The following is a 19636-nucleotide window of genomic DNA, read 5'->3' as shown; positions in this document are numbered from 1 at the left end:
ATACAATTTTTTTATCCTGCACATGGTTTCAAAATACACCAGGAGCGTTTTAGCTGCAGAGTGTTTAGATCTACATGTGATCTTTTTTTTTAAAAAAAATAAAGAAAGCTTCTTTATGCAGTTCCACAGAGCAAACTCCAGAGTTGAAAAAGGTGGAAGCAGAAACAAAAAGCTACTGTTCCTTGGGGTGCCGCTTGAAGCCGGCTCCAAAAGGCAGTCAGCTGACTCATGTTAAAATGTCTAAATTTACAGCACTAAAAGGCATATTTACAGCGCAGTAAGAAATATATAGTTTTGACCTTTATGGGTAATTTACCCCTGATAAAAACTCTGATTAGAGTGAGTTTTCATCAGCATTTTTAATGGATTATCTATATAAAATGCTATCATTTTATTAGTCCATTTAGTAGCACTAATTAGCCAGTATGAGCGTTGTGTGTTCCCCTAGGCAATTTATGAGTGCAGCTTGCTAACCAAACCAGCTAGCATTAGCTGACAAATTAGCACTCCACCGTTTCATCCAAACAAGGTAATTATAGCCAAAATCGACAGTTTAAAACCAATGACTGGCACTCATCTTTTATACTGTCTGTATGCTGTTCCTGCTTTTAACTTCCTGGCACCCCCAATTGCTTTGTGAAACTCGATGTAGCTTCTGTTTAAAAACCCCCAAAACAAAACACTTTTTTTATTTTTAAGGGAGAAAAGCCACTTCTGAGATGCACAGTGCTACATGTGTCGGAACTCAGAGCATCATGTTGAGAGCGTACGATGAGTCGGTATTTTGTAGTGTAGTGCTCAAGCTGAAAAGTCCACACAGAAACAAAAAAGTTGGAGGGTCCACAGATGTCTGCGCAGACAAAATTTGCGTCACTCGGACTCGAAGTGAAGTGGGCTGTTTATGAGAGCACTCAAAGCACTTTTATATTACAGCCCACGTTCAACTATTCTGACACTCACACTTTGTTCCATGAACTTTAATTGCTTTATCTGTCTACACTCTGACAGTAATGGATGCACAATTCAGAGCCTATCTTAAACATGTGCATTAGACGAGCCAGGGACTGGTAGACCAGACTTGTTGTAGTAACAGTACCAAACTGTTCTGTGGAAATAGGCCTACTATGTGCCGTAGTGTACTAGATAATATATAGGTAGTTATCAACAGACAAAACTCTGTTGGATAGTTCAAAGTGAAGGATTGAGACAGACAGATTTGTGCTGAAATGGAAGAAGAAATAATCGGAAAAAAAAAAATAATGTGAGAGAAAAGGAAAATTAACTCAAAAATCAACCCAGTACCCACAGGTGGTTTTGAGATGCAAGCACTGTGTGGCCTACAACATCATAGCACAGCTATACAGTAGAAAATGAAGATAAATAAATATCACATCATATACACGCACAACTTCAAACAGATCCACGTATCTTCTCGATACAAACACCTTTATGTCTTAATAGATGTAGACTGTATAGATGCAGACAGAGGCTGAGTGACAAACAAAAACAAACAGGCAGTCAGATGATGCAGGAGAACTGACAGACTCATCTGAACTGAGCTGCATTTAGAAGATGCTCACTCGCCATCTGGGCATCTTCCTGATCTGCTGGGCTGCACAAAGTGAAAAAAAAAATGAATATGTGGATATTAATTTCCACCAGGTTTGTGCCCCAGTCAAAGATATCCCTTAAAACAGCGGTCCCCAACCCCCGGGCCTCGGACCGGTACCGGTCCGTGAGTCGTTTGGTACCGGGCCGCGAGAGTTGAAGCTCAGGTGTGAAATGTATAGTTTTCAGGGTTTTTATCGGTTTTCAGTGTTATTTTGTTATCGTTTTTATCGTTTACTCGGTTTTCCTGGGTCTTTTCATGTGTGTTATGAATAAATTTTCTTTTTTTCGGTGCCGGTACTAGTTTTATTTTGTTGTATTTATCCGCGACACCTTAAAGGCCGGTCCGTGACAATATTGTCGGGCATAAACCGGTCCATGGCGCAAAAAAGGTTGGGGACCGCTGCCTTAAAAGACACAGAATCACTTCTGTGATTCTTGATTTACGCTGACAGTCACTATTAAATGTGTGTAAATACTAAAACACCTCTTCAAAGGCCAGAATACGGGACTGCACAGATAAGAAATGCAACAAACAATTAGCGGTTCATTAGACTTTTGGAAATGTGCTTGTTAACTAACTCTAACTCTATATCAATGGGAAGACAGTAAGGTAAAGACAATCTAGAACAATCAATGTACAACTATAGTCTTCTTTATCAAGCAATCACTTTTGTCACTGTAAGCTGTAAAATTTACTTCATGCTACACTTACAAACTCTGTAAAAGTGAAGGTTTCCCAGCATGTGTAATAAAATTCAAATAATTTGTTCTGACAAATGTGAGCTAATGCTATTATTTGTCAAACATATGAAAGCTGCAAATGTTCTTTTTCTGCTAAACAGCAACAGCAGTGTGTGGAGACCATTGTACTGCTTATAAAGAAGTAAAGGCAACTAATTAATTCCTCCTTAATTCTCACTTGTCTCTTGTCAGGTGGGACCTAAATACTTCTCACATATTCTCACACCTCTGATTGTGAGCTTGTTGAGTCGTTTGTGTGTGCCCATATGCACATTTGTTTGCTTGCTTGCATGTGGAGGAGCAGCCTCTCGCTCCATTGCCGAGGACACGTATCATGATCTTCAGTCCTTCATCCTGCAGTTTTAATTGTTTGAGAGTAAGGTCTGAGTAAGCAAACTGCTGCTGGGGAGGCTTTTCTCACCACCTGAAGCTGTGGAGTGCAAGTTAATACTAACGATAGCAAGAAAATATCAGCTCTGGCATTCATTATATTAATTCAGTTCCATATTACACATCCATAAATCTATAAAAAGATCATTTTGTTTCATCTTTCCCAATTAAGTCATTTGCCTGTATCCAAATCCAACCAAAGTGATTCTAGAACAGCGCTTACAGTATAAACGCCAACATGCCAGCCACCTACACACACACTCACACACTGTGCTGTAATCCTCCGAGCCACCCAGCTCCCCCCTCTCAATACTACTTGTGTGTGTCATAATAATTGGAAATGAAATGTAAACTGGATAAATTCACACCCAGTCAGGATAACAGGCATTTTACACAAAAAATGACAAAAAATGACAGATGAAAAGTGAATATATTTTTGGATGAATGGTGCAAATCCACGGTAGATCCATTTGTGCTAGTTAATTAGTACTTTGGTGTTTTATTAGCAGTTACTCTGGGTATTGAGTGGCTTTGGGACCTGGTAACTCTGATTCTGGTGACCCAATTTAGCACTACCATATAAATGAATTCCTCAGATTTACCCTAGTTTTCTTTTTTTCAAAATAAAAGCATACAATAATGGCAAGCTTTAGGAAACTAATTAACTTTGGGCTGATGGGAGGAAATAAGACACTGAGAGATCTACATACTGATTCTACATTCTGATTCTGTGGTTTAGGGCTAACTGATGGCAATAAAGAAATTCCAGTGTACCAACTTGCTTTTGTTTCCCTGTTTCGTTGCACTTCTTTTGTTATGAGTCACTGTGCCATTTGCTTTGAGGACATTAGCTTTTACAGGCTATAAACTGTTTCAAAACAAAACTACTTCTGCACTGGTATCATCATGCAAGCAGGCAGGAGGCATAGTCTGTGGTTTACTGGACAATTTTCAGCTGAATTATGACTAGTACACATACTTTATACACAATCATTGTGAAAAGCTTGTGGCAGCTTCAGTGACTACAAGCGGATCTTCATAAATCCTGTCATCTAACGCTATAGTCACGCTATGCAAAACAGTGAATGGGGACCGCAGCAGAACGAAATTATTGCATCGGTGTGCAATGAGTTTGCAGTCCGGTTTCCGTTAAAACGGTTGTTTTAGAGACAGGAATCAGGTCTGTGACCTGTCACAGTCAGATGGTGAAATGGCAACGAAATGGAACCAATCTGAAATCAGTTTGTGATTGAATGTCTGTGAAGGTTCTCAGTCATCCAGGTCATCGTAGTCAAAGGAGCTTGCAAAGAAAAATTCGCATGATAAGGTGGGGCCAGATTTCACAATGAGCTCACCCGAAACCCTGGCTGATTGGGACCCACACCCAGTTTCACACCTTGGCTCAGGCAATTAGAGGAACATCAGGGGGTCCTTTTGTCCCTCTGTGGGGGGAAACTCCCACTAGGTTTATATCTGGGACTCTCCACCATTTGACCTTAGAACTGAAGAAGCTTCTCGGATGAGAGGTGAAACGTCTTCAAGCAACTTAAAGAAGTCCAGACGCTTTTCTTTGCAAGCTCCTTTGTGATTGAATGTGCTCAAGGTGGCAATCACACGCAATCTGTTTGTGACCACAGAATGATTAACTGTGATAAACAGATGAAAATCGCAAATCTGTTGCCATTTACATACACAGAAAATCACATTAACTACTCAGAATGAACTGGTTCTTATATTGCGTTTTACTATTGTAACTAAGTGAGCACTGAAAGCGATTTATACAACATACACACAAGCACTTTTTCCTACCCGTGCTTTCTATCTAACAACAGCATCTCTGAGTTCAGTATCGTACCCAAGATCAAAGGGATCAAACCACCAACCTGCTCTACCTCCTGAGCTACATACAGCCACTCCAATACTCGACGTCCAAAAAGCTGTTTGACTCTGATTGGTGTGCAAGTACCTTGCAATCAAAAGCTGGTCACCCTAGTTACTTGCAATCAGTCTACAACAGCAAAGAAATCCAAGACAATTGTTTCTCTAGAACTCCAGAACTACTGGCTTTTAATAGACTGTTGAATTGTCAGATTTTCAAGAGCCACAATTTTCCTTTTGTTAGAGAGCTATAAACTAAATGGACCACCTGATTTTTAAACTATAACTTACCATGCTATACAGCACTAGTATACAGTACCCAGTTCTTCAGAAATTCAGAAAGAAACAAAAATCTGTATAATATTTCACTTTTACACAAACAGATTAATTACTTTTGCTGTATTAGTCACCTAAAGCAACTGACACCAGTCAAACAGGAAAAACATCTCAAACTAGGCTCCAGTGTTAGGTAGCAATTTAGAGATGACTGCAGTAAATCAAATCCAACGCATACTCCACTCACAAGCTTCTTTCTCTGTTAACAAAAGCTCTAAAGATGTAGCACTGATGTCAGAACAGGACAGTTGGTCTGGTATTTTTATAACCAGCTGACATCTACAAACAATTCGCTTTTTGCTTTTTTTTTTAATTTAACATCGCACTTAGCAGCCAAAAATAAGAGGATCGCTAAATTGTTAGAATATCAACTACAGCTGAAAACAGATGAACTCCACTGATAACTATAATTACATGTTTCACAAAAACTAAGCTCTCAGTCAACTTCCAGTTCTCAATTGATTTACATTCATTTGAGAGTACATAGTTCCTCTCTTTGATTTCAGAGGTATACTATAAAGAAAAAAAACTCTTTGATCATCTGTGGAGCACAGTTACAACACTCAAATTAACATCTATATGCGATTCTGATATTCTAGTAATATTCTAATATTCAAACCCTGTCCTCACAGCGATCCCCTAAATCACACACTAGTGTGCTACATGCATGACTGGAACAAGCTGCAAGTCTAAGCACATGGAGTGTGTATTGTGGATAAAGCTATGTGGGTAATGGGTTGTGAGCGAGTAATCGAGCGTGCTCGTCACAATCAGCATGCAAGCTCAGAAATGAAAAGGGGAAGAATGGACAATGAGTAAATAATACAGTACAATGTGCAGCATATAAGCATGCATGCACAGAGGCTGTGTGGAAAAGGCAGGCAGGCTATGGAAATCAAAGATCAACCAAGTGCTATCACCTACTTTGGACCTTAGTTTTTCTCAGAGCGCTAGTGTCGACTTCACACTTACAAGACACTCAAGGAAACTATTATGCAATAAAAGGAATAACAATACCAAGAAAAAAATTAGACCAAATTAAAATTAGAAGTGATAAAGGAAACAACTATTTAAAAGTCATGCTGAATGACATTAATTCAAGGATGTTTAATGTTTCACTTTGCTTTGCATGGCCTCCTTTTTAACAAAGGTCCATTTATTGAAGCTGAACTCCTATCTGATGGTCCATTTGAAGTTCTTCTTTCACGAAATTTTACTGCGATAATATTTAACTAAAAAACCGATACCATCAACTGTATATATCACCAAGAATAGAAGCATGTGACAAGCTGTTTCCGAGTAACTTTGCATCTCTCTACAGAATAAAAAGTCTCATTCAATTTTTCTTGGAAACACACACACAGACACACACACTTTTGCCCTGTCTCCCTGATGTGCAATAGTACCAAGTGCAATTTTCCCAATATAACAAAGTATTTTATTCTATTTGTATCTATTGTATATAATATTTTATTCTATTTTGTATAGTATGTTATTCTATCTTATCTTATCGTATCTTATTCTATTCTATTGTTTTTTTCTTTTTTTCTTAATTTTCACTGCTCTTAACTTTGTGCCGTGACCAAAAAATTTAGCACGGGTGGGACTAATAAAGGTTTATCTTATCTCTTATCTTAAAATAAAAAAATACATTTTTCCAGTAATGAAACTCTACCCTTTTTTGTAGTCACAGGATTCTTTTACTGGGCATTTTAATCACAAATTTGACATTTAATTCCTGTTGCACCAAACACGAGGCTCACGCTCAGGTTTCACCTCTGCACAGCAGATTATTATCTGCTTTAGAAGCTCCCTCACCTAGATTAGTATCTGATAACAGTCAAATTTGGAAATGATGACCATGTTCGGTTGTCACTAGAGCATGACAAGCGAACATCAGTGACCAGGGATGTAGCTCAGTCGTTTACTTAGTGCAGGGTACTTTCAGGCAATCTTCAGAACACTAATCAGCTGTCAGCAGTGTCATTCACACGCATGTCTAATAAGTCACCATTATTTATTGATTTATCACCATATATAACATGTTAAGTAATACGGAGAGACCAGTATTACTATGCTACTTACTATGCTGATGTTAGTTCAAGCGTAGCCAGTGGAAGCTGTTTTTCAAAACAGACAACAATAAGCAAAATCAAATGACTTATGTTTACTGGCTGTAAAAATGTAAAAGCATTTCCAGTTTTTATTAGCAGGACACCAAAACAAAGAACTTACAGTATATCTGTGTTGACAGTAGTCTGTTTACTATAGCACATATTACGATAAGCTATCTTTGTCAATAAACTGAGATGCAAAAGACGGATATGGGTGAGGTAACACTGATAATGAATGAGTCCTGGTCCATGCTGGGAATCAGGCTAATGAGTTGGCATTTGTACAGATGGCCTAAATTTAGCCTGAAGGCGGTGGCTTTTTCCTACATGTCTGTAGAGAGTGGCTAATAAGGACAGTAGAGCAGGTGATGGGAGAGCCAGGAAACTAACTATTTCTGGGACCTTAAAATATTAAAATCTTGTTTGACTGCTGGAAGGTCACTCTAGTTCACTCACTGTCTCTAAACACTATCCTGTTTCATCTGCCCGATTCACCTTAAGACACCCATACCTGTAATCTGGTCAAAGCTTTCAGTCTGCTGGCTGCTGTCCAGCACTGGATTTGCACCTCCCTTAGGAGTGTGAGTTTTCTTCTAATATAAAAAAAATTAGAATTTTTTTTTACCATGATTTATAATTTTGGTACCATATGTTGTCTAATAATAGTAAATTAAAATTAATGCTTTGATTTCTAAAATTTACTTTATGTTCCTATACCAGATGCTACCAAAGGATACAGGATTGGGGGTATTTAGTCTTAAAAAAAGACAATGACGCTCTAGTGGTCCTTATTTTTGAAGCCACGTAAAGTTCATTTATTACGAGAGAGTGGAATTAAACAATGGCTGATGCATCCTGTGTGCAAACAATGTACACCCAGATGAAAAAGAAAGTTCCTCACAGGACTTTATGTAGTCCTGTGAGAAAGTACATATACAATAACTGCTTCCATAAGAATTAAGAGGGTGGAAAGCAGCATGGTACTGATCATCAAATCCACTTGATTAACTGATTATCGGCAAATGTGAGCACCTCTATCAAAACAAAAACTTTGGGAGGTTGCTAGTCTGGAGCATTCAGGTGTGTGTTAAAACAATGCGCAGTCTTCCCAGAAGTGGATGTCCGGCAAATTTACCCCAAGTTCAGACTGTGCAACGCTCACAGAAACGAGATCAATTCAAGAGCTACATCTCAAAATCTACAATCAGTTAGCATGTCAGCAGTACAACAGTAAACGGTAACATTAGAAAAAGACTAAACGCAGCTGGGACTAAATGCAGCTCCAGCCTCCACATAAATTGGATAAGGCAAGACCAAAGTGTAGATGTCTTGCCACAGTGGATGTCACCGCATCATATCTGATGAAAAACAAGCACACTATCCATCCATCCATCCATCCATCTTCATCCGCTTTATCCGAGGCCGGGTCGCGGGGGCAGCAGCCTAAGCAAAGAGGCCCAGACCTCCCTCTCCCCAGCCACCTCCTCCAGCTTATCCGGGGGAACACCAAGGCGTTCCCAGGCCAGCCGAGAGATATAATCTCTCCAGCGTGTCCTGGATCTGCCCCGGGGCCTCCTCCCGGTGGGACATGCCTGGAACACCTCACCCAGGAGGCGCCCAGGGGGCATCCTTGTCAGATGCCCAAACCACCTCAGCTGGCTCCTTTCGATGTGGAGCAGCAGCGGCTCTACTCTGAGCCCCTCCCGGATGGCCGAACTTCTCACCCTATCTCTAAGGGAGAGGCCAGCCACCCTTCGGAGGAAGCTCATTTCTGCCGCTTGTATCCGCGATCTCGTTCTTTCGGTCACTACCCACAGCTCGTGGCCATAGGTGAGGGTAGGGACGTAGATCGACCGGTAAATTGAGAGCTTCGCTTTTACACTCAGCTCCCTCTTCACCACTACGGACCGGTGCAGCGTCTGCATTACTGCAGCCGCAGCCCCAATCCGTCTGTCGATCTCCGGCTCCCTTCTCCCATCACTCGCGAACAAGACCCCGAGATACTTGAACTCCTCCACTTGGGGCAGGAACTCATCCCCGACCCGGAGTGGGCACTCCACCCTTTTCCGGCTGAGAAAGATGGCCTCAGATTTGGAGGTGCTGATCCTCATTCCCGCTGCTTCACACTCGGCTGCGAACCGTTCCAGTGCGAGCTGGAGGCCCTCACCCGATGAAGCCAACAGAACCACATCATCCGCAAAAATCAGAGATGAGATTCTGAGGCCACCAAAGCGAAAGCCCTCCGCCACTTGGCTGCGCCTAGAAATCCTGTCCATAAAAATTATGAACAGAACCGGAGACAAAGGGCAGCCCTGGCGGAGCCCATCACCCACCGGGAACGAGTCCGACTTATTGCCGGCAATGCGAACCAAGCTCTTACAATGGTTGTACAGGGATCGAATGGCCCGTAGCAATGGGCCAGACACCCCATACTCCCGCAACACCTCCCACAGGACACCCCGAGGGACACGGTCGAATGCCTTCTCCAAGTCCACAAAACACATGTAGACTGGTTGGGCAAATTCCCATGCACCCTCAAGTATCCTCGAGAGGATAAAGAGCTGGTCCAGTGTTCCGCGACCAGGACGAAAACCGCATTGTTTCTCCTGTATCCGAGGTTCGACTAGCGGACGAACTCTCCTTTCCAGCACCCTGGCATAGACTTTCCCAGGGAGGCTGCATTATCATAAGCACACTACATTATCATAAATACCTTATACCAAACTGTCAACATTTTTTGGGTTTGGAAAAGTTCTCAAAGAAGTTCTTTGATCGACCTTTGGAGCCCTACTTGCACTCACTGAGATGCTAGTTCAAGTACAGTCAGTGGTAGCTCTTTTTCCAACCCCACACAACAATTAACAAAGTCAGTTGACATTTGATTTGGGCTTGTTTAGCAGCCACGGGATCTGAGCATCTTGCAGTCACTGCAGTCGACCATGTCGACATTCTAGAGTCAAATCTAAGGCCATCTCTCCGAGAGCTAAAGGTTGGCTGAAACCAAGTCATGCAACAGGGCAATGATCCCAAGCACAACAGCAACTCTATAGCAGAATGGCTGAAAAATGGGAGAATCATGGTGTTGCAATGGCCCCCACAATATAAGAGACTGAAGTCACACAGAAAACTATTAAGAAACTATACTCAGGGTGGTTCTACAGTACAATCTACTGGATCTTGGCATTTTACAATAAATAAAGGCATGACAATAAACCACGTCAATGTTTGCCACCTTGATATGAATATCAGTTCCCAGTGTGGACTCAGTGAAGATGTATCTGACACCCCTACTTTCAGGAAGTGTGGAGCATTATGACTCTTTATACTGACCCACATTATCAAACACATCCCCTCACTCAAATCGGGAAATACCTCAAGTGAGTTCATCAAACAAAACCCCGCTTGGCAAATCCAGTGCAACATTATGCCCTCATAAAAAGTCACAAAGTGATTTACTAAACTGCATCCAACATACTCCGCTGACAAAGACTTTCCCACAATAAAAGGCACATAAACATGATTAAACACCCTCACAAAACTTTTATAGTAGCAGTAGCTGTTGGTTAGGTTTTACGTAGTTAATCAAAATAATTTTTTCACCAAGCAAGAAATTTGATTACACTCAGTGTCAGCATTTTTAAAACTCTTCCTTTCAACATTTCTACACAAACTGCCCACTAGGTTATGTTATGGTTATGACTATTGTTGATCACACATCTGTGAAAGTAGGTAGGCTCTGGTCTTTATGAAAGTTAGACCTGCCTCCACCACCCAGACCTTCCTACCACCTCACACCACATCAGATCTATTTTCTGTAGATACTGGGCTGAATGTTCGTCATTTACATAAGCACATAATCTGCTTTTGTTTTAAATTACTGCCTGGGAGGCTTTTAGAAAGTCAGCTTTTCATGTCTTTAAAAAAAATCCTGTTCTTAATACTCTCGTTAACAAAGGCACACAGACACACACTTTGTGTAACCAGCGCAGTGTATCAGAACACTCATTTTACTGTAGAGCACTATTACATTGTTTACAGTCAATTAAAAGCTTAATCAAGTGAAGAACAGCCTCCAGCAGCTGCTTGGCATGCTAAAGTGCATTCAGTAGATGGTGTGTGTATTTGAGTCCAGCCTCAAGTAGATCTATATGTGTGCATGGCTCATGTTGTTATATAGCAGCAAAGGAGAAATTAGTGCATCACCTCTGTGATGAAATGTCACTGATTAGCACCCTGTTCCTTAGTAACTGAACAACATTTGACCTTTTCATGTGTCCCGACACAGGCACTGAAGCTTCAATGTCCCCTCATTAAGCACATCGAGTGCATGTTTACTCATCCATACACTAAAGCTGACGCACCTCTAAGTCAAATAATAGATGTTAGGTCATAAAACATGCGATCGGCGGTGACCAAGAAGAAGAAGTTCCCCTGCATGAACTTACAGCAAAATGAAGAAGAAGAAGAAGGGTGGCATACTAAATGTTAGAAGCTAATTCACAAGAAAATAGTACACAGCAAGTTGAGAAAACAAATAGATTCTTAGAGCATGTGCATGGGTAAAGAATCAAGATGGGAAAAAATAGCTGTGGCCTCATCTTTTTTTTTGCTCACAAGCAGGTGATAAGCTGCAAAAAAATTATAATTCATGACACTGCATGGTGATCAGGCATGAATCAAGGAGTGACAGACAGGCTACTGAAATCATAAATGCATCTTCTTTCATGATGGAGACAGGACTGGTTACTTTGTCACTCACATAGTCTATTCCCACAATGTGCCAATCACTCAGCTTGACAGTACGGATAAGAAAATACAAGTTGATGAGGTAAGTCTCTCCTTTGGGTGCATGAGTGGAAAAATACGAGGGAAAAAAAGCAGCTGAAGGTATGTAATACATGTAAAAAAAAAACTAAACAAAAAACTAAAACAAACAGCTGTGGAGGCACAAGTTGTTCATTCTTTTTGGCTAACAAATGTGTGGGAAAATTATAATTGATGGTAAGCAGTGGTATTCACACAAGAGTCAAGCACTTATAGAGAGGCTTAGATTCAAATTAAAATCAATTTTAAGGCTGGAGACAGGATTAGGCTACTTGGCTGGTCAAGCAATCCTGCAAGATGTCAGTCAGTGTGATAACGATGATAAGAAACTCAAAAAAAAGAACATCAAAATAAGAAAAAAAAAGTTTACATTTGCGTTGTTCTCTTTGTTATTATTATTGATTTCGTCGTGTTTGCTTGCTCTCGATAGTAGGTGTGTGTGAAGTTGCAGTGAGCACACGGTATCCCTGTTTCTCTTTGCCAAACTTTTAAAAAATGTTCATGTAAGGCTCTTACCTGTGTCGGGCTCCACGCCTCCCTTGCGCACAGTCAAATATTCCCCCCTGCGCGTGTATTCCCCTTATATTCCTACTGACATGACAGAAGTGTGAAAGCTGCCGCGAGCCCGGCGAGTCTGATACGCACGGGCTGCAGAGGAGTGACCGTCCCACCAAGAGAGAGAGAGAGAGAGAGAGAGAGAGAGGCGGGGTGATCGTTGCCGCCATCGCGTGGCAAAGGGGGGAACTGCATGCTATAGTACAGCTGCGGGTGACCAACTGGCCCACTTTATGTGAGAGTGGACATCATATTTTACCTCTCTATCCCACATAATTAGAAGATACTTCACATTTGCAGTGGTCAAAAGCCTTCACTGTAGGACATGAATGCTTCTAAAGTCAGGCTTTTTACGCAGCTGATGTGACGAAAGAAGGTTAACCTGTTTTCACACCCGACGGGAAGGGGCGTTTCTAAGATTTTTCTTTTTTGACCGGGTGGCACGGGGCGGGGAGGGGGGCAAGAACGAGAATATTTAATCAAAACAAAATCAGACGTGGGAAAAAAAACAGTAGTGCAGCAAATATACGAAACATACTTGGATATATGTTTTTCAAAGTGGATGACAAAATGCAGTAAAGTTTACAGTCTTGTGCAGCTCAGTGCTGAGGTGTTTGATGAAAATATTTAATCAAACACCTCAGCACTGACTTTTACCTAAAGTTTTTCAGATTCAAATGAAAAAAGTGATTCTGTGTTGTGTCTGGGTTAGGGTTATATATCACATTTTTGTCAGTTGATTTTTGGTGCATCATTACATTTCCCTTTACCCTCTCTCACACACACAAACTTGCACACATGTCATCATTTACATACACACTATTGCTTAACGACACACACACAACCATTAACTGATCCCTGGTCTCCTTACTGTGGATATTGCTCACCGTTTCTCTCATCAAGTTCACTGAATGAACTTGAATGACCCTAACTGTCCCATTACATTTTTTCATCCCATAAAAAGTTCTTGTGCCCATGTTAGTCAGTGGTTTGCCTGCTTATATATCCCACTACTCCACACTCTCAAAATGTGAACACAGAGGTTCTCCCTGTGACCCTCCCTCTTCACTACACCTGATCCAAATTTAATGTTGACCAGTTAGCTGAACTTGGTGACTGCCCCTGATGTAAAACGAGTTTGACATCCCTGGACTAATCCGTCTTTACAACGTCAATCTAAATTACGGGCAACACCTCAACGCATCACTCTCTGGTGCAGGTGGGCACTTTACGGTACCTCAGAGAAAACAGAAACAACATTAAGCTGGCAAGAGTTCGCAAGGTCGCTCGTGTGGATAGTCACAGATAAATAAGGAATTAGTTCGGACCTGGACCTGGTTTTAAAAAGTTGAGAGTTCCTGGTGTTCTGACAGTGCCATTTACAAGCCAAACAGAAGATAAACGTCGTTGCACTCAGATTCTGAATGACTAAACTACCAGGAAATGCAGGTGTATCGCTGCTCGGGGACAAGTCCCTGGAGTTCTACCGGGACCCGGTGAGCTTCTGCCAGCAGAGGATCGAAAAACACCGGAGCAGAATGTTTCTCTGCCGCCTAATGAACAGACCGACAGCCTTTATCTGCTCCGTGCAAGGGATGAGAGAGCTGCTGTGTGGTATAGTGAACACTTTCTCTTTTACGACACATAGTTAAACTTTGCTTCCACAGTCAAAGGGATATATGGAAAAAATTTCCTCGAGTAGTCCATGGGAGAGACTCGGGATAGTATTGGGGGAAAATATTATTATTATAGAAGTTTAATTGTTTTTACTTTTACAAATGATTTAAATACTTGCACTTTAATAAATTACTCATATTATATTGCACACTTAAAATGAGGATAGGGCCTATTCAGTGACCAAAATATACCGAGAGAGAGAGAGAAAATAGATTTTTTTAAAGCGTTAATGTTAACACACTGTATTTATTTGTGATTTAGATTTTTTTTAATACATGACTTACTGGAAATTAAAGTTTTATAATTTAAATTTTAAAGCACATGCTAGCGGTAGGAATTTGTGTAAACAAATTTAGTCCCCTAAATACAAATATCTCCAACCTTAATTTAGTCGTTTCTGCCTCTCACATTTAAACAGTTTAAATATCCCATGGCATGATTTATTCAACTTATGCATCGTGATGTGATGATATTTTTGTTATGCTGTAAAATAGGAATGAGATCACAGAAGCACTCATGAGAAAAAGCAGAGATTTTCCATGCATGTTGTGTTTAGTACAAATGAAGCAAAGTGTGACGTGGACGTTTGATTGAAGAGTATGCAGAGATGTTATGTGATGTGTTTCAGAGAAGTCCAGTTTGTTTCTTAAGGATCCAACTGACTTGATGACAAACATGTATGGTGACACCATTGTTACTACTAATGGTAAACACTCACACACATACAAGATGGCCCACACTTAAAGTATATTCAATTTGAGTATCAATTTTCCCTTCCCTACTCCACATGCTTTAAATACAAGCAAAAAACTTTGCAAACAGTGACTTGCATTGGTATATTTTAGGTGAGGAGGCATGCCTTCTCCGCCTGTCACTTACCAGCCTCTTTACAGGAAGCTGTTTGGGATCGTGGAGTGATTATATCGCAAGGTAATCATAATATTGTTACAACAGTAATTCATGTATTTGATAGCTGGGGGATGCCTCTGACTGAAGTTTGGGTTGTGGCGGCAGAAATAATTGCATAGATATATGTGACGCAACTGCAAACCTTTCACTGCTGCAGCAGTTGAAATGTGTCCATCCATGTCAAAGGTTTCTCTTGCAAGAGCTGAGTCCCTGTTTGTTTGAGAAACAACAGTTCTTTCCAAAAAAACAGTTGTACTTTTACTTAAGACTAAAATATGTCTGTGCTTGTCTGTTTGTGTCTGTGTAGTGTATGTGAGCGCTGTCTGAAGGACCTCTCTGTCAGGTAACACTTACACCAGTTATATCCACACATATTTACCTTTTTCACGGATATATTTATATGTATTAATGTAGCTCAAAGAATACAATGAGATTTACAACAAGTATTGTTTCACAGTCCGAATAAGTAAAAAGTGATACTCTTTGATAAGCAAGAGTAAAGTTAGGTCCATAAGTATTTTTACTGTGTATGTAGTCCTTTATTTCAGAGGCTCAAAATTAATCAGACAAATTACTGACAAGCAGTTTCATGAGCTGTGTGATCAAAAGGATCACACAGCTCAGCTGCACTAAGAGATCTTAAAAAAGAACTCAGGTGTAGCATCACAGATTCTTACCTTGTTTAAGAAAAAAAATCACTTAAGAAATAAGAAATCTGTAGAAGATAGGTGTATCAGTCTAATGTGTGCAATCGGTGGATGCCATCATGAATATAAATACAGAGGGTTCACCATAAGGTGCAAACCACTGGTTACACTCAGGAACAAGAAGATCAAAGTAGAGTTTGCCAGAAAACTAAAAGAGCCTGTACAGTTCTAGGGGAAAAAGTCTTTGGACAGATGAAATCCAGATTAACTTGAAGGGAAGAGGAAATTATAGAGAAGGAGAGAAACATCTCCTGATCTGAAGGAGACATCACCGTCAACATGGTGGAGATGATGTTGTGGCACGGGCGTGAATGGCTGCCAGTGTAACCAGGTCACGCGTGTTTGTTGATGACGTTTATAGAAGGAGCAGGATGAATTATGAAGGGCACAGAGCAATGATGCAGAACTGATCAGACAGCGCTTTACAGTACAAATGGATAATTACTCAAAGCCAACTGCAGCAACTCAAGAGTTTATCAAGGCCAAGTCACTGAAAGACAAAGAAAGGAAGAAGAATCCTTGGAATAAAAAATGTGTTAGTGTATCCGATTATTTTAGCCTCTGAAAATGGGAGACTGTGTGTAACAATGTCTGCAATAACTAAACAAGTAACCGCCTTGAACCCCTTGAAGTAAAGCTGAAGGTCTGCACTTCAGTCACATCCTGATTGTTTCACTACAAACACACTGTGCTGATGTACAGATACAGTGTACACCACCCACCGCAGATGTAATTCACACAACCACAATGACAATATTTTGTCCAAACACACCCAACCTAACTTTGAAACCAAAGCTGTGAAGATGAATATCACCATGTGAAAAAAGTACAGAAGCTTTTTAAATGTAGTTGTTAGGACACTAAAATATAAACGTCCAATGTTTATAATATTCATATTTTCATACATACATATACAGCTTTATGGTGTGTTTCTATCAGTATTTCTTGAAGTCACTTGCTTAAATTACAGTCTCTCCCTGAGCCTGGTTCTGCTGGAGGTTTCTTCCTGTTAAATGGGAGTTTTTCCTTCCCACTGACACCAAGGTCCTTGCTCATAAGGGCTCATCTGATCGTTCAGTTCTCTGTTGTATTACTGTAGGGTCCACCTTACAATATAGAGGCACCTTGAGGAAACTGTTATCGTGTTTTGGTGCTGTATAAATAAGTTGAATTGAATAATTTAATTGAATAAACTCATCAATGTGTCTCCGATTGTATACTTGTGTGTGTCTGTGTAGTGGTCAGCCAGAGAGTGTATACACTGCTTTTAAGTCTCTGGGGACAGAGCTGGTGTTGGGCCTTTTTCTGAACGTACGAGCTGAGAAGCAACCTGAACTTTTCCAGGAAATCAGTCAGCTGTGCACCCAGCACTGGCACGGTAGGGCCATACAGATAAATCATACACACACACACACAAAAAAACCCTCGTGCTAATTTTTTATTTTAATTTTTTTGCAGCCTTTTGCATTGATGTTCTTTCTGCAACGTATTTTTATTTAAATATAACACTAAGAAGTGATCAATCTTAACACCTCTGGTAATGTTAAAACATGACAATTTTTTCTTTTGTCTTTTTTTGGCAACTTCAAGTTTTGTGCAATAGACTATTGCAACATCTCCAACTTCCTCTTTCATTCTGGGACCGCACACATTCATCTGTGTGTTTCTGACTCTTTTGTTCTGCGCCTTCTGCCCTCCTCCCCCTCACCCTGCAGGCCTGATCTCTGCTCCAGTAAATGTGAAGGTTCCTATGTGGTCGTCGGGTTTCTCCATTGCCCTCGATGCCAGGAACAAACTGATGGACATCATCAAAGATAAACTGGAGAATGACAAAGAGGGGTGAGACTGCACACACCTCAGTTCATCTGCCACTGCTGCTTTCACAAAAACAAGTTTTTCTCAATTAAATAGTTACATTTCTATCCGGATTGTTTGTGCACGTTTTATATCAAGACAGATATGTTTTATATGTTTTGTATTCCACTTTCTGTTCCTCTTGTGTCTGAATAATGCTACGCAAATAAACTTGACTTGACTGAAGTTAAATGATGTATAAATCTCTCCTTTCAAACATAAATCAGACTCTAGTGGAGGCCTTGGGTCTATACTGATGCTCTGATTTGTATAAGTGGCCCTTGATTAAGGATCCTTTCTCTTTCTTTTCTGTCTCTGCGGCCCTCTCCAGTTTTGTTGGCTCTCTCGGTTCTTTGCCGCTGCCTGACTCAAGTTCTGCAGCCCAGCACCTCCTGTTGTTCATTTCAGCGCTGATCCCGAAAGCCCTGGCATCACTGCTCACCTCCTTCACATTGGCACTCGGTGGGAATGGACAGGTACACAAATACAGGAGAAGAGTTTACAATAAAAAGAGGGAACATTAGTGTTACCCAACTTGTTATATCTTTTTGTAAAGGCAGTGATTATTGTTCTTTCACGTTTATTCAACAACTGCAGGAAAAGCAGCCATGAATGCGCAGGAGGAATCCACGGTAGTAAACAGGCCAGTCACAAAAGCTGTAGATAGCATTGACTCAACATTTAGCTACTTTTCCAGGGAGGTGTGTGTCAGGTCAGGGATAGCATTACAGTACGTTACAGTGTAGTGTTTCAGAAGGGTTTCTGGTTACAGTGTTCCTACGGCGTAGATTTAACACTGAAGTATAAAATCCCCGTTAAGCTGATTGTCTTAGTGCCTCATAAAATACTAACAGTGATCAAAACAAGCCAGTGTTAAGGTAGAAATGGAGTCCACCAATCATACTGTCAAGAAGGACTCAAAAATGCTCAACATACTCAAAAATGCAGTTTACACAGGGACAAAAAAACAAACCTGAAGCTACGGTTAGCCAGCTAGCTGCGATGTTTGCTAGCCATTTGTACACATCAACATGCAGTGGTCTAAGGAGCTTGGAAAGAAAATGTTTGGACTTCTTTAAGAGTCCTTGAAGAGGTTTCACCTCTCATCCGAGAAGCTTCTTCAATTCTGAAGAGCTGAAGAAGCTTCGCGGATGAGAGGTGAAACGTCTTCAAGGAAACTTAAAGAAAATAAACGATGGACATCCACCATGCCATTACCTGATTACTTTTTTTTTTTTTAAAGACACAAAAAACTAAAGCAATCAAAGCTGTCTTCCCACGCCTCTAATTTTGAGCCTTACCAGTATAACTCAAACGTCAGCATCAGCAGGACTTGAGATTCATGTAGGCTCTATATGTAAAATGTTTCAGTTTTCAGTAAAAATCTTTGTGCTCTGACATACAGCTCGTTGTCTCTGTCTCCATGTTCAGGAGAAAGCCCGTCGTCAAGCAGCAGAAGACCCTGATTACCTGTGCCGGGTGCTGCTGGAGGTGCAGAGGCTATGGCCTCCTTTCATTGGTGGACGCAGAATAGCTGATCAGGTAGTTTTTATGTAAATTTCAGTGAATGAGCCAGTGCTCCTCGTCTAGCACAATTATACCGTGAGTAATGTCTTAAAAGTGAAAGAGAATGAAGATTTTAATTTCGTATCCATGTCAAACACGTCTGATTTTTCCACCACTCATCTGGTCAGTTAGAAAACTTTTTGCAGAATCTATTTAGTTCTATTCAGAGGTCCAAAGTTTATGAGTGCGGAAGTGAACATCATCATGAGAATATTTAACAACTGAAAAAATACAACCCTGCAGCAGTAATGACTTAAATTGGGAACTTATTGGTTAGTCTGGTGACTTAGCCTTTAGGGTAATGACTAATCTTTGGGACAGATTGTTTACTGTTGCGGATTGTTGCATTTTTAAAAAGCCTAGTCATTGTCAGATGACCAGTAGTTTCAGTGGATTGCATTTTGGCAAATCCTTTTCCTGTTTTTGGTCCACATGAACTCTTCACCTGCATGAAACCAAAGCCTGCTCAGACAT

General features: G+C 40.6%; 2 protein-coding genes across 6 annotated transcripts in view; one reads left to right on the top strand and one right to left on the bottom strand.

Annotated features, from left to right (window-relative positions):
• The window catches only part of LOC309709879 (5-hydroxytryptamine receptor 4), a 66736-nt gene extending 54209 nt beyond the window's left edge, over positions 1-12527 (bottom strand). For both annotated transcript variants that reach the window (XM_082538787.1, XM_082538788.1), the window contains exon 1: positions 12411-12527. The gene's annotated coding sequence lies outside the window, so the exon portion shown is untranslated. The remainder of the gene's footprint in view (positions 1-12410) is intronic.
• A 1144-nt stretch (positions 12528-13671) lies between these two features.
• LOC309709880 (putative cytochrome P450 120) overlaps positions 13672-19636 on the top strand; it is a 49969-nt gene continuing 44004 nt past the window's right edge. For all 4 annotated transcript variants that reach the window (XM_082538791.1, XM_082538790.1, XM_082538789.1 and 1 more), the window contains exons 1-8: positions 13672-14063; positions 14755-14832; positions 14972-15056; positions 15343-15378; positions 16981-17120; positions 17458-17581; positions 17928-18072; positions 19028-19138. In XM_082538791.1, coding sequence (XP_082394917.1) covers positions 13874-14063; positions 14755-14832; positions 14972-15056; positions 15343-15378; positions 16981-17120; positions 17458-17581; positions 17928-18072; positions 19028-19138 — 909 coding nt within the window. In that variant the 5' untranslated portion in view covers positions 13672-13873. The remainder of the gene's footprint in view (positions 14064-14754; positions 14833-14971; positions 15057-15342; positions 15379-16980; positions 17121-17457; positions 17582-17927; positions 18073-19027; positions 19139-19636) is intronic.

The sequence above is a fragment of the Aulonocara stuartgranti genome (genome assembly GCF_965226115.1).
Source record: "Aulonocara stuartgranti genome assembly, chromosome: 7".
Classification (NCBI taxonomy): domain Eukaryota; kingdom Metazoa; phylum Chordata; class Actinopteri; order Cichliformes; family Cichlidae; genus Aulonocara; species Aulonocara stuartgranti.
The sequence above is the reverse complement of the archived record's forward strand: the minus strand, read 5'-3'. Positions and strand labels throughout refer to the sequence as shown.